Here is a 14,486-nt window from a genome sequence, read left to right on the forward strand (position 1 = left end):
TACCCATAATTCCAGTTCCTATTCTGATCCAAATGTTTATTTCCTTTGCAGAATCCAGAAATGGCCGACATTGAATTTGCGTCCTTCATTGAAGAAATAATGAATCTGCCCCTTTAGTTACGTAGTTTGTAATTAAAAGGTTAAATAGGTTTACTTAAATAGATACATTCCTTTAGTTAAGTAGTTACTTTGTTTTATTTAAACAGTTAAAGTTCACATATTGTATATTTCAATTCATTTATTAAAGTGCTTGACAACAGCCAAAAAGGCCAATAACAGCCAAGCACTAACAACAATACAGACATTACAATACAAAAGCAAACAAACAATGAACTGAAAACATAAATGTACAATATTGATTTATTGCAAAATAACTAATAAGTAAAAAACTAAATGTTATAGATAAGTAAAGTAATAATTAAACTAAAAACAGTTTAATATTGGACAAACAACATACACAATAAAATGTTATACTAAATAAACAATAAAAAACAATGATTATTGTTTAAAAAGCTTACTGACATCAGTAAGCAAAACACGGTCTTTGTTAAACATGTCGATGTTCCTACAGACTGCATTGGCACCAGAAACACATCTGGCAGAGGGACTGGCCTTGAAATTATGTTGTACAGTAAAGGTAGAATAGTCTCTGATAGACCTAGTAGGTATGCAGAGACTAACTGTATCAACAACAGATGAGCAACTAATTTTGCCTTTAAAAACATTCACGAGGAAAAGCGAATCGAAAAGCCTCCTCCTTAAATGTAACGATAAGAAATTTAATCTAACTAATATATCGTCATAATTATAGCCACAAACGCCATTAAAGAATCTAGCGTAACACAGAGCTACAAATTTCCTTTGAATCCTTTCCAATTTAAAGGAATCTGTATTAGTAATAGAGTTCCAAACAACGGAAGCATACTCAATTTTGGAACGGACTAAGGTACTGTACAAGACCAAAAGGCTATCAACAGTGGAGAAGGAAGAAGTAATGTACCGAATCAAACCTAGCATTTTCAAGCTCTGTGATAATATATAGTTGATATGCTGGTGAAAATAGAGCTTACAGTCCAGTAGAACACCGAGATCTTTAACACAATGGGAGCGTGCCACCAGGTTCTTACACAATTTGTAATTAAAATAAATACTGTTTGTCTTCCGGGTGAATGATATAACAGTCGTTTTACTTAAATTAAGTTGCATCCTATTCACAAGACACCAATTTTGCACTGAATGGATGTCGTCCTGCAACAGTTTGCAGTCATCAACATCGCTGATACTCCGATACATCTTTAAGTCATCAGCAAATAAAAGGCACTGTGAATTATGTATGGAGTCGCAGATGTCATTAATGAATATATTAAAAAGTAAGGGGCCTAGGGTGGAACCCTGAGGCACTCCACACTTAACACGATAAGGATAGGAAAGAGTTCCAGATACACGAACAAAAGATTGTCTGTCAGAAAGATAACTATGGAACCAATCAACATAACTGGGTGATAGTCGAAAGTTTCTAAGTTTCCCAAGAAGAATACTATGAGGGACTAAGTCAAATGCTTTAGTAAGATCAAAGTATACCGAATCTGTTTGTCCTTGAGTACTAACTGAAGGTAAAACGGAATTAAGGTAAGTAACCAAATTTGTTGCTGTGGAATTAAATTTACGAAAACCATGCTTTGAGGGATTTAATCTGTACTTAAAATTTTTTTGCAAATGATCATAGACAATAAATTCAAATATTTTTGAAAAGTCATTAAGAATAGAGATGGGTCTATAATTACTAACAATGGAACTGTTGCCTTTTTTAAGCACAGGAACAACAGCTGTTTCTTTCCACAGGGACGGAAAGGTGGCACTAGTTACACTTAAATTAAAAATATAGGTTAATAAGGGAGTGAAAATATCAGAACAACCCTTAATTACTAACGAAGGAATTCCATCTAACCCCACACACTTTGAGGGTCTGAGGCACTTGATCGCCTTGCTAACTTCAGCAGGAGAGATAGGAGCGGCGGGCAAAAAATCAGAAGTAAAAGTATCGGTAGGAGTGACGGACTGGCAAGAAGTGTTAAAAATTGATTCAAAATGCGTAGCAAATTCATCAGCAATGTGTTTCGGGTCACTGACAAACTGATCACCAATTTTTAGCTGAATGAAGGAGTTATCTTTTCTTTTGAAATTTGAAACGTGTTTCCAAAAATGCTGAGGGTGAGTTTTAAGACTGTCATCAACAGACTTTAACCACCGCCGCCTATCAGACTTAATGGTAGCCTTAACTAATTTACGAAAGTGTGCAAAGTAGGAGTAATGTAATAATAATAATAATAATAATAATAATAATTCATTTCATTTCATTTATTAGAGTGCTTGGCAACATCCAAAAGAGGCCAATAACAGCCAAGCACTAACAATAAACATAAACATAACAATACAAAAACAAACAAACAATAAACTAAATATATAGATGTACAATATAATAATGATAATATATCAATTCATTAATTTGTTACAAAATAATCAACAAGCAAATGAGCTGAATAATATGCCTAGGTATATAATAATTAAATTAAAAACAGTTAAATATAAATAATACATACAAAATGAAACTTTAGTAAAAGAAAAAAGAAAAGAAAAGGAAATTGGCTAAATAAAATGCCCAAGAAAAATATTCTCCTTGTTAAAAATGTTGATGCGCTGACAGACTGCATTCGCAGCAGAAGCACACCTAAACAAGGAACTAGCTTTAAGACTACGATAAACAAAGAAACGAGAAGTAGTCCCTAATGGATCGGAGGGTACGCACAAAGAAACTGAATCCAAAACGGATGGGCAGCAAATTTTACCTTTAAATATATTAATGAGAAAGAGAGCATCAAGATGGCTCCTCCGCAGGTGCAGTCAAAGAAAATTTATCCTCACTGAAACGTCTTCATAATTATAGTCACTTAGGCCATTAAAAAATCTGGCGTGACATAAAGCAGCAAATTTCCTTTGAATTCTTTGAACTTTGGTAGAATCAGTGGAAGTAATAGAATTCCAAGTAACAGATCCATACTCCAATTTAGACCAAACAAGACTATTGTATAAAAACCAATAAGCTATCTAAAGTAGAAGTAGTACCTAATTAAATTTAGCATTCTATCTAGTCTAGCAATAAGATGTTTCAGTCTTCTTGGCAAGAACTGCTATAAAATTAATGAAACTTCACCACGAGACCCAGCTATAATAAAACATTTATGCAACTGGTTTATCCAGACAATGAATGAAGATTCACTGACCCACAAGTATTGTTCTTTACTGACAAAGCCTGGTTTTACTTAATTGGACATATGAACACACAAAATAACTGATTCTGGTAGTCAAAAAATTCCCTCATTTCATGGGCCATCACTTTTTCATATAATACTTTTGACCAACTTCCACGTATGCCTAATTATATAAAATTTCTAAACTTTAAAATGGAACCATATACTGTACAGTATTTATAATTTCATTATCACTGACCTCTCTAAACACTTTATGCAAAGTGTAGAGAAAAAAAGGTTTATATGCACGTAAATGAGTAAATAAATTATTTAAATTTGATCATTTGTCATGTAAATGTGCAGTAATAGTGATTAAATATCACTTATGAATAATAACTGACAATCATGTACAATTCTCTGCTAGCGATATTCTATAATTGCAGGTCATTATTGATAATAATATAATGGCAAGAAAAATTATACAGTAAACTGAGACAAAAAAGGTGAATGAATCACTGGGTCCTACATCCAAGAAGCCTAAAGTTTAATTTGTGAACATATGGAATTATCTCTATTTGAGAAATTTTTTTTAAGAAATACTCTTATTGCTGACTTCCTTTACTGATCAATTCTTCTTTTAAGAATCTTTTATTCCTTACCTGCATAAAATTTTAAGATCATGTGAAAATATCCCACATGTGCTTCCTACATAATAAACTATCCATTGCATTAAAATGTTCTAATATCTGATAATACAAATTTAACAATCCCATTCTTTATAAGTACAAACATCAGAATTTACTACATCTAGATATAGATAAACATATTTCTAATTATAAAATATAGGCTATTAGAATTTCATAAGTATTTTTCTTTTCAACCCCTGATGACTTAATGGTGAATATGATCCTGTAATTTTGTGCCATGCCTGTGGAGGAGTGGAAGACTGCATACCTTTTTGGTATTGTGAAGAATCTGCGACAGGTGTCTGAAGCATTCTAGTTCTTTCTTTAGGCCTCGAAGGAAGAGGACTGGACCATCTGAAAGTTACAAGACATATAATTAAAATGTTTTACCTTCTTAATGTCCATTGACAAGTTCTGTCCACCATTTCCACTTCTTTGTAATTCAACTTTATTTTCCATAGACATTTATTTAAAATTTGAAAAACATGTCTTCTTGTTGATGAAAGACTCGGGTTACAAGCCGCGTCAGGTGGCTGAATGGTGAATAGACCATATCTTCTGCCAACGTTTCGAAAACAACCCCTGCTCTCATCCTCAAGGCTGCTGCGTAACAAATCTGAGCCCTGAGGATGAGAACACAGATTTCTCTCACAATGTTGGCAGAAAATATGGTTCATTCACCATTCAGCCACCTGATATGGCTTGTAACCTGAGAGTCTATCATGAAAGCTTCACTTTATACATGTCTTCTTGTTATTATCCATATGCACATACGAGAAACTCTACTCTGGCAAAAAGGAGTTTTACAAAACTTTCTGTGTTTATCGAAATACAAGAAAAATATTAAATCAATTTAACAATCAGAAACTTCAAAGTGGAACATAACAGAAATATTATTAAAGCTGAAACCATGATCTTGTAAGCATAATTACACAATTTAACAATCCATTTCCACATGAACATTCCAAACAAGATATTTACTATTTAGTTTGAAAGTGAAAACAGATGAAATACTATGGATGGCTAGGAACGTGTTCAAAATTCTTTTTTAATTTAATTAATATTGTGTACAAAGATAATACAAATACAAACAATGGGTAACAAATTGAACTTGTACACTTCATACAACATAGAGTACTATGGATTGTCCATGGAAAATGCAGTACATACAAAAATTTAATGTTAAATTTTCTGGGAACCATAAAAGTTGGAATTATCGTAAATGTCATTTTGATTTATTACTGACTAATTTTATTTACATTAGACACATTACTTACATGGCTCTCACACTTTCAGAGTACAGCAAAACCAAATGTCACCATCTATAAATGTTAGGATATTCTATAGGGTCTATATTTAAGCCATCCAATGCCTGCATTACAGTGGCATCCAACTTGGTAGGTGAGTCACTAGAAAAAAAAATTATATTTCAATAAGACTATTTTGTGCTCATATACTTAGTATTCTGGGCACTCTTTAAGGTGGTTACAGATTTTTCATCATTAGATCTAAATGTTGCTAACCACATATAAGACTACATGGCAGCACAGGCGTTTGAAAATTACAAGATGAGGAAACAACAAAACACAGCTTCTAGCACTTTAAGTGATTAAAATTTTACTGTCTACAAAAATTAGGTAACAATTAGTGTGTTTGGGTACTTCACTGTCAGATAAAGATTTCATGAATGACGAACTGCTGACAAGGCAAATATGAATTCTATGCAGCGGGCAAAAAAACTTTCCCCAACATTTTGGTTAAATAAATGTAGCAGCAGTAGTGGGTAGAAAAATTATTCTACTCTTTGCTTTATGTGACATTCAGTATTTACCCTTGTATAAAAACATCTGGCCATTCGACTGGTGTTAACATTTCAGCGTCATCGCCATCATCATCATCATCACAGTATGAATGTACTTCATTTCTGCTGAGTTTTGCAGGTGTTGATGGTGGTGTGAAATATTCATCAATATCATCATCTGGAATACAAAGAAAACTCACATGCATAAGACATGATCTGTTAGAGGCTAACATCTATACATTTCATAAAATTATATGGTCAGAACCCCTACATTCTGTAAATTACAACTAGTCCCTTCAGGTCTTTATACAGAGTTAATCTAAATGATGTTCCCGATTTGAAACACATGTTACTCACGTTTAATGAAATTCAGATGCACAAAATTGGTACCGATGGAAAGAGAAACTCTCCAAGTTTATGTTGGTATACTTCGCGGCCGCATAGTAACACTGTTCGCCGCCAGGGGCGATATGACAGAAAATTACTGCCAACGAAGGCAGAGGAGCCTTTTGTGTCCTGGATTTCCACATTCACCGGACCTGACGCCCTGTGATTTTTTTCTGTAGGAGTTCACCAAAGATATTCTTCGTGCCACCCTCACCACAGACCTTGCCAGAAGCCATTACAGCAATCGATCATGATATGCTGCAACGTGTCTGGGAGGAACTCGACTATAGGCTGGATGTGTGCCGAGTTACCAAGGGGGCTCGCATTGAACACCTGTGATGTACTGAAACAAAACTTGGAGAGTTTCTCTTTCCATTGGTACCAATTTTGTGCATCTGAATTTTTTTATTGAACGTATTATTTCTTTCATATCGTGAACATCACTTAGACTAGCCCTGTATTCCACTAAACCAGGGGTTCTTACCCTTTTTCGCCGGCATACCACTAATTCTAATTTAACACACTAAAAGTACCACTAACCAAATTCGTTCAGGGAAATCTTATTTATGTTAATATTATCTTCTGCTTTTCTTACTTAGTTCGCATACCACCAGTGGTACGTGTACCACAGGTTGAGAAACGCTGCACCATACAATATTCAGTCTCCAGCACTTATATTAGCATAAATTCACATTTTAAAAAGACATGTACATAAAAACACGCATCAGAAATCTTACCTTCTGAAAACTCACCACCTGATGATATGTATGTCATTTTATGTAACTTATTAGTTTCTGAATTATATGTCTGTCTCTTTTTAAAGCTGCTCACTTTCAGATTACAGTGTGTTTCATGAATGGAACCTTCCATCTCACTAATTCTTGTACTATCACACTGCTGGTCAGAATCTAGTGGAAAGTACATAATTAATTAGCTTCATTATTTATTATAATGTACAATATGCTAATAGGATCAACAATAATGAATATGAGGAAGGAGATCAATTGTAACAGTAACTATATTGTCTAAAATCCCCTGAGTGTCACAGAAGAAGAATAGAATGCAATGGTATTTACAGCATTCACAGCACCATCTACAGAAGTAAAATATTGGTACTGCTAAAAATCTCTTTTTAGACATTCTAAACTTGTATGATTTTTCAAGAACAAATTGATTCTACAAACTCCACTCACTGGAAACCCTAACACTTGGAGGACTTATGTTTTCAAGAAAGAGACCAGTATATAAAAATTTGATTTGTTACAAAGGTCGCTCAGTTACATTTGGGAGTGTCAAAGACTTCAACCTACATCACACGAACTGATTCCAACAAAAAATCTGTAATTCTCCTGCTTCTTATTTGGGGCATATGATTTAAATCTTAGCCTGGAGACTAGTTATCCTAAGGTTTTTCATGGTTTTACTCAGGACTTCCCTGCAAATTCTGGGATCAGACCATGTCAACCTTCTTCCATATCCTTTCAAATTCATTATTCATTACTCATCTCATCATTTGATGCTAAGTAATCTCAACTACTGACAGTATCATTAAATAAACCACAAATAAATAAATACATACATACATAAACAATTTTTAGTCACATTCAGCATTTACTTACCTTAGTTCAGAGGTTCAAATAATGAAGAATTATCACTAGATGGAACTGAAATGGTGATGGATATATATTTATTTTCAGTGCTTTGTTAATCCCCGAGTATCACTACATTTTTAAGGTGGAATAAAGGTACCTTACATAAACTAATATAATTTCTACAAATAATAAATAAAATTAAATTCTACATTTATTTTATGCAAACAACGTAACAAATATGCACTCACCATTATCTTCTACAAATGTAAGTCGTCTTGTAATTCCATCTGATGAAGATTGTGTGTTAGCTTTGTCAGATGTAGACCGCACATGATTTCTCTTGAAGGACCAACCTTTCCTAGCATTTCTCATAAAATTATGATTTTGTCTGAAGCATAAGCACTGTGAAGCATCAGACCAAATCCTCATACATTCTTCTTCTGTTCGGACATGAATATCTTTCTTAGCACCACTGGTTTTGTCTGTGTCTTTACCATTTCCTTGTATTTCTAAGGCGCAAAGAATATACTTGGCATTCTCTACTAGTGGTTTAACTGGACTGGTGTCAGACAGACTGCACGCTTTAAAAGCAAGGCACAGATTTGACACTGGACTAATCTCATCATCAACTGACTGATTTTCACTATACTCTGTTAAAGATGATACACAACCATTCACTACACATTCGGAACTATCATAACACTCCTTGGTTGAATATGGTTTCTGTGCAGCTTCCTGAAATCTGTTCTTCAGATAAGCCTCAAGTTTCTGAAGCCCATCCTCAGAGGCCAAATTTGTAAATGTATCAAGAAATGGCCAATATTCATTCCAACCAACCCTGAATTCCTCAGCCAGGTCCCTGTAAGAAATCACAGGCACAAAATATATTACACTTTCGGGCAAAGTAAAGCAGATATTTTCTTCCTTTGCATTATGCTTCATGGTCAACATTTTCTTTGGCCAATAACATCAAGCTACTAACTGAAACTGTTTGAGCAGGACACCATTCTACTACTAAAACAAATATACTAATATTATTTCATGTCAAAATAGTAAAAACATTTTCTTGAATCCCATTATTTTTATATGGAAAAACTGAGGAACACTGTCAACAAAACTGAATGAATAATAAGAGGCAGAGAAACAGCATCAAGTAGAATAAAACACGCATCTAAATACAGAAAGATAAAATGGAAGGAAAGAATAAATGGCCTTGTAATTTACCATCAACAATGCTTGATATTACTTATGATTGGCTGATGTGTGAGTAGTGGAGTCAGCATTTTCCTGTCAAACAGACTGCCTCGTGAGGTTCTAAATTTTAAAATCTATACATTCAGTAACAGTAACATATCATTTTGCTTCATAATCTAAACTTCATTTGAAATTACATATGCACAATATTCGCTTTTAGAGGTTAACTGGGACGTGCAAGGCTAAAGGTTCATATGGGGCACCAAATACTCTTGCCCTTTCTCAGGTCATGGTGCATTTATCTTATAATACATAAGAATATAACTGTTTGTTGAGTAAAATAATTTCTATATTTGAAGCTCTGACTTCAAGAACCACTTAGATTTGGGCAAACAGTGTCTCACTAAAGCAAAGTGAAAGAAACATAAGCTTGAAGTCGTCCGTATCTCCCACCTGCCAACTCTTTCTAATCCTTTCTCAACATCCAGCAGTCTAAATGCATGACAACTCAGACTTCCTGTATATGCCTGTCTGCAGGCATTCTGCTTTGGAGTACGAGGCATCCGAGGAGGAGTCTTCCACTTCTTCCGGAACACGATTGCTTTTTCATGATTCATTGGTCCTGCATAAGCCCGGATTTCCATCCTTCCATTAAGTGGATCAGCTTTTAATACCTGATGAATAAACATTTTAGAAACATTTTAGAACAAACAGTAAATTAATAGAATGACGTCTCCTCTGATGATGAACCATGTTTGTATGAAGTTAATTTTCTGCATTTCACAGACTGTGTCTGCCTCCAACACCAGAGACTGACAGGTTGATTTCATTGGTGATTGGGTGGGTGTAGTATAGATATATATGCACTGTCAGCTCATGGAGCCCAGTCTCCTTGATCAAGAATGGACCAAGGGGACAACAGTAGGTGGTGTATGGCGATCACCCTACCTAAAAGGACACAGTCCCTAGATTATTTCCTATAGAACTGAAAACTGAAACACAAAGACAAATAAATTCAGAAGGCATTCAAAATATAATAAAGTCAAGATACAATTAAATAATGGAAAACAGCTATTAACCACATAAAAACAGAACATCTACAAAAAAATTCAAAAAAGCTTTAATCAAGGTGTTATGAGAGGAACACATTTAATCTGTACTCTTCAATGCGAGGCAATATGATGACGAAAAAAAAATTGTGACAAAACATTTCACGTTAAGTAAAAGATTTTACAAACTGTTATATTTGATAGTTTTGGTTACATATGAAGTACACACACAATACATGAGACAGAACATATAAACCTCCTTGCATCCATCAAATAAGCAGTGTGTGGGGTCTAAACATGGTAACAGAAGTAACTGTCAACATTCCTGCTAGAAATGAATCTCCAGACATCCTGTGAACACCCTGAATTGTCTCAGCTTCACTTTGAAAACTACGTGCTCTGATATGAGAGAATTCTCTGACTAATTTAAATTTCTCGACAGGACCCTGCATAGTGAATACATATGTAAAAACAATTTATTACCAACCAGAGGGCAAGCAGGAGAGAATGGATCACCAACAGTAGGCTGTACAGAATTATCCTCTGATCTAAGTACAGGAACATAAAACATGTCATCCAGTAAATTTGACAGTTTTTGCCTTAGACTTTCATCTGGAGAGGAAACACGACTGCAGATAACCTGGAAAAAAAGAAGAAGGAGAAATCATGAGTATGGTAAGTAAGATAGAAATAACGTTATGTACATATAACGGGTTACAGGAAGTAGCCACACTATTTTAATTGTTTCAGCTATGTAAAATCCTACATCTCAGCAAGCAGACTGGTCCTCTGGCAGCACTCCACATTTGTATTAGGGAGGTTAGCTAGTTTGAATCTTGACCAGTCTAATGACTATCTGGATTGTCATTTTTCTGTTTGTGAGTCTCTCCAGGCAATTTCATGGAACTGACATAAGCCATGACAGACTCTTATCTATTCACAATTCATAATTATCGTCACATCACATTCAATTATATCAAATTTCTAAACTTTAAAATGGAATCATATACTGTATATATATATATATATATATAATAATTTCATTATCACTGACATCTCTAAACACTTTATGCAAAGTGTAGAGAAAAAAAAGGTTTATAAGTACGTAAATGAGATCCTCGGTAAAACTCTAAAAGAAAGGCCTTCACAAATTCTTACAAACAATATTTTAAAATGTCAATGTGCTAAATACTTTATGATATACTTAATTTAATTTTTTATGAAAATCAATAACACTGGGTGTGAAATAAATTTCTGGGTTATATTATCACTTTTTTAACAAACTGAGAAATATTTTGGACCAACTAACTCCAAGGTAGAGGAATTTTCCTTAAAAATTTCTGTCATTCAAATAGTCAAAAAAATTCCCTCATTTCGTGGAATTTGATGCGCCATCACTTTTTCAAATAATACTTTTGACCAACTTCCAACTATGCCTTGACCTCTTGTCTTACGGTTTCCAAAACAAAACTTTGTACATATTTCTTGATTCTCCCATCATACTACATTACCAACCAATCACATTCTTCTTAGTTGAAGCACAGAGAATAACATAAATATTTTATACCAAGTACTCACTCCTGAAGAATACTGTGATGTATATATGATAATGAAAATACATGTTACTTGCATCTCTTGGTGTTTGTCCATATTTATTCCTCGCATGTCTATCACATTGTGGATAAGACACCAATACATCTACAACTGAAAGAGCTCCCAATTTAACTGCAAAATGTATCGGAGTCTCATTGAGGGCCTTATCAGGAGTATTCAGGTAAAGATCCAACAAGATACGAGCTCGGTCCTCACAGTTGGCAGCATCATCATCTCCATACAGCAACTGAATAAATGCAACATTGCTCACTGTCTGTAGAATTAGATCACATATTTGTGCGTCACAAGCCTTGGCTGCTACATGCATTGCGTTATACCGTGAGCCTTCCTAAACCCGGAAAAGACAAAGAAACAGTAAATAAATTATTTAAATTTGATCATTTGTCATGTAAATGTGCAGTAATAGTGATTAAATATCACTTATGAATAATAACTGACAATTATGTACAATTCTCTGCTAGCGATGTTCTATAGTTGCAGGTCATTATTGATAATGAATAGATTATTCACTTTTACCGTCAGGCAGAACAAAGCATAATGATTTATAAGTTTATAGAGTAAATTACAGCTAACGTAAAATAAATAAATAATATATAAATTAAAGACTGTGACACATCTTACTGTAGTTCCCAGTGGAATTAAGGTTGAAAGTACCCAGAAAAAATGGTAAATCCCCATAAGAGTTGAAATCAAAGAAGAACATGGATGTTCTTCTCTGTTTTACATTTGGATCTCAAGATAAATCTCAAAGAACAACATTGACTTTTATTTTAATAAAAATGCACAGCAAAGCACACTCCAGTTCACACACTGCTGCTTGCTGGGAAAATCTTGAATATTGCTTCCTCAATATTCTCTTTGATTTATTTTATGCACTTTGTCTTTCAAGCTACCCCATAAATAAAAATCACACAGTGTGAGGTCTGGGAAACAAGTTGGTCATAAACTTTCATTAATACATTTTTCAACAAACATGTCAGTTACTGTGGCCACAGAGTTATCGGTTGTGTTCACCTTTACTGAATCCTGCTGAAAGTAACCTTACACTTTCTTTTTTTCTGTTAACTTAAGGAAAATCCTTTTCAAAATCTAATTAACATAACTTCCTGAGTGAAGACTATCCATAAAAGAAAAACTGAGACAATTATTCACCATACACTGATTCCACACCAAACACCAACTTCTCGATTTTGAAGCAGAATATAATGAAGGACTCCAGGGTATTTTGAGCACCAGAATCAGTTATTTTGTGTGTTCATATGTCCAATTAAGAAAAACCAGGCTTTGTCAGTAAAAAACAATACTTGTGGGTCAGTGAATCTTCATTCATTGTCTGGATAAACCAGTTGCAAAAATGTATTATTATAGCTGGGTCTCGTGGTTGTTACAGAAAAAGGTGAAGTTTCATTAACTTTATAGCAGTTCTTGCCAAGAAGACTGAAACATCCTATTGCTAGACTAGATATACCAGTGATTTCTTGACAAATGCTCTAATCTTGCAATAGTATAATCAAGTTTCTCTTCTCTTTATTTTCTTATGCAATTCTAACACATTCCTTTGAATGTATTAACGAAACCTTGGGGAAATACCAACACCAGATAGTTTTTGTTTAAGTTCTCTGTGATATATACATAAGCTAAATTGGTTTTTTACATAATTATAAAAAATACAAAATAACAAGCCTGTATCTTGAACACACAAATAACAGAGGGAAAAAAAACAAAAACATTACTCATGCCAGTTTTCATAACCCTATCTTAACCCATGGACTTAAAATTTTTTTAACAAGCATGGTTTCTGTATATAATCGCCCATACAACAGCCTGGATTTCATTTAGTCATTCATAGATGGCTCCCAACTACACATATAAAAATAAAAGAAACACCTAACTTCAAAATCCCTGCTTCTGATGCTCACTCTTAATGTTGTGAAACCATTTTATTGCACAGAATGTTTTGGTAGGGCAGTCTGATTTATTTTTTGTGTATGAAAAGAGCATTAAAATCAGTGATGACCGAGTTAGGAATTCTATGTAGAATACTAACACATACATTTCAAAACTACTTATAAGAAAGCAACCTGCATACCTGAAGAATGGCTGGAGTATCTCCACTACTCACTAGGTAACGAGGATTATACCAGATGGTATTTGTGAATGTAAGAGTGTCACCACATTCTATCACTTTCCTCAGCCAAACCAAATCCTGTGATTTAGGTGCTTTGAAAGGACTTGGTTTTTCACCTATTACAGGACTGCTGGTTTCTAAATTTCCTGATAACACACATATGGGAACTACAATTTCAGGAGCTTGAACTGCAAATTCCACAGCCTCCTGTCTTGTCTTAAAGGAATTAAACCTCGCTTCCTTGTATTTTTTCACAATTTTCAGTGCTTCTGATTTGTCATTATAGACATGCAGAGTGTCTGAAAAATGAAGCAAAAATGTTTATATATACAAATGCTGCAGAAATCTGTCAATGGAAATTCAACAGACAGTAATTACCTATTTTACATCCAAAAGAAAATAATTAAAATAATGACAGGTTTTAAAAGCAGAGGCTATTGTAGAAAATTTTCTACACTTTCATTTGCAAGTGAATAAATACTCTCCTTACTATCATTTACTTACCATCAGATTCCAAGACAGTGTCACTAGGTATATTTACACTGTAATACATTTCTTCACAATTAGCAGTATCACAAAATTTTTGTTTCGAAATTGCCGCGTCCTTCACATAAAAACGTTGCGTTTAAATATAAAAATCTACTGTACACATAACTTTCATAAAACCCTTCTTAAAACAAGAACTTCAACGGAGTCAAGGTACGAAGACGTTAAATCAAAGCAGAAGCTTTATAAAACTCGAATTCAACTGTTTTTCCGTTATTATGCAATTACTAATACCAACCAC

At 34.1% G+C, this 14,486-nt stretch overlaps 1 protein-coding gene across 1 annotated transcript; it reads right to left on the bottom strand.

Moving 5' to 3' along the window:
• Nucleotides 1-171: 171 nt before the first annotated feature.
• LOC147871429 (ankyrin repeat and LEM domain-containing protein 2-like) lies at nucleotides 172-14,455 on the bottom strand. The gene is made up of 10 exons (XM_087361407.1): nucleotides 14,204-14,455; nucleotides 13,661-13,998; nucleotides 11,588-11,899; nucleotides 10,445-10,597; nucleotides 9,362-9,582; nucleotides 7,963-8,573; nucleotides 6,860-7,030; nucleotides 5,766-5,913; nucleotides 5,212-5,343; nucleotides 172-4,288 (listed from the first exon to the last, which is right to left on the bottom strand). Exons 1-9 carry the CDS (start codon nucleotides 14,250-14,252, stop codon nucleotides 5,250-5,252), a joined length of 2,097 nt encoding a protein of 698 aa, XP_087217533.1. The 5' UTR covers nucleotides 14,253-14,455; the 3' UTR covers nucleotides 172-4,288; nucleotides 5,212-5,249.
• Nucleotides 14,456-14,486: the final 31 nt, after the last annotated feature.

This window comes from Zootermopsis nevadensis, unplaced genomic scaffold, assembly GCF_977971745.1.
Source record: "Zootermopsis nevadensis isolate Lab colony 2312 unplaced genomic scaffold, Znev_1.0 Znev_ptg000057l, whole genome shotgun sequence".
Classification (NCBI taxonomy): Eukaryota; Metazoa; Arthropoda; class Insecta; order Blattodea; family Termopsidae; genus Zootermopsis; species Zootermopsis nevadensis.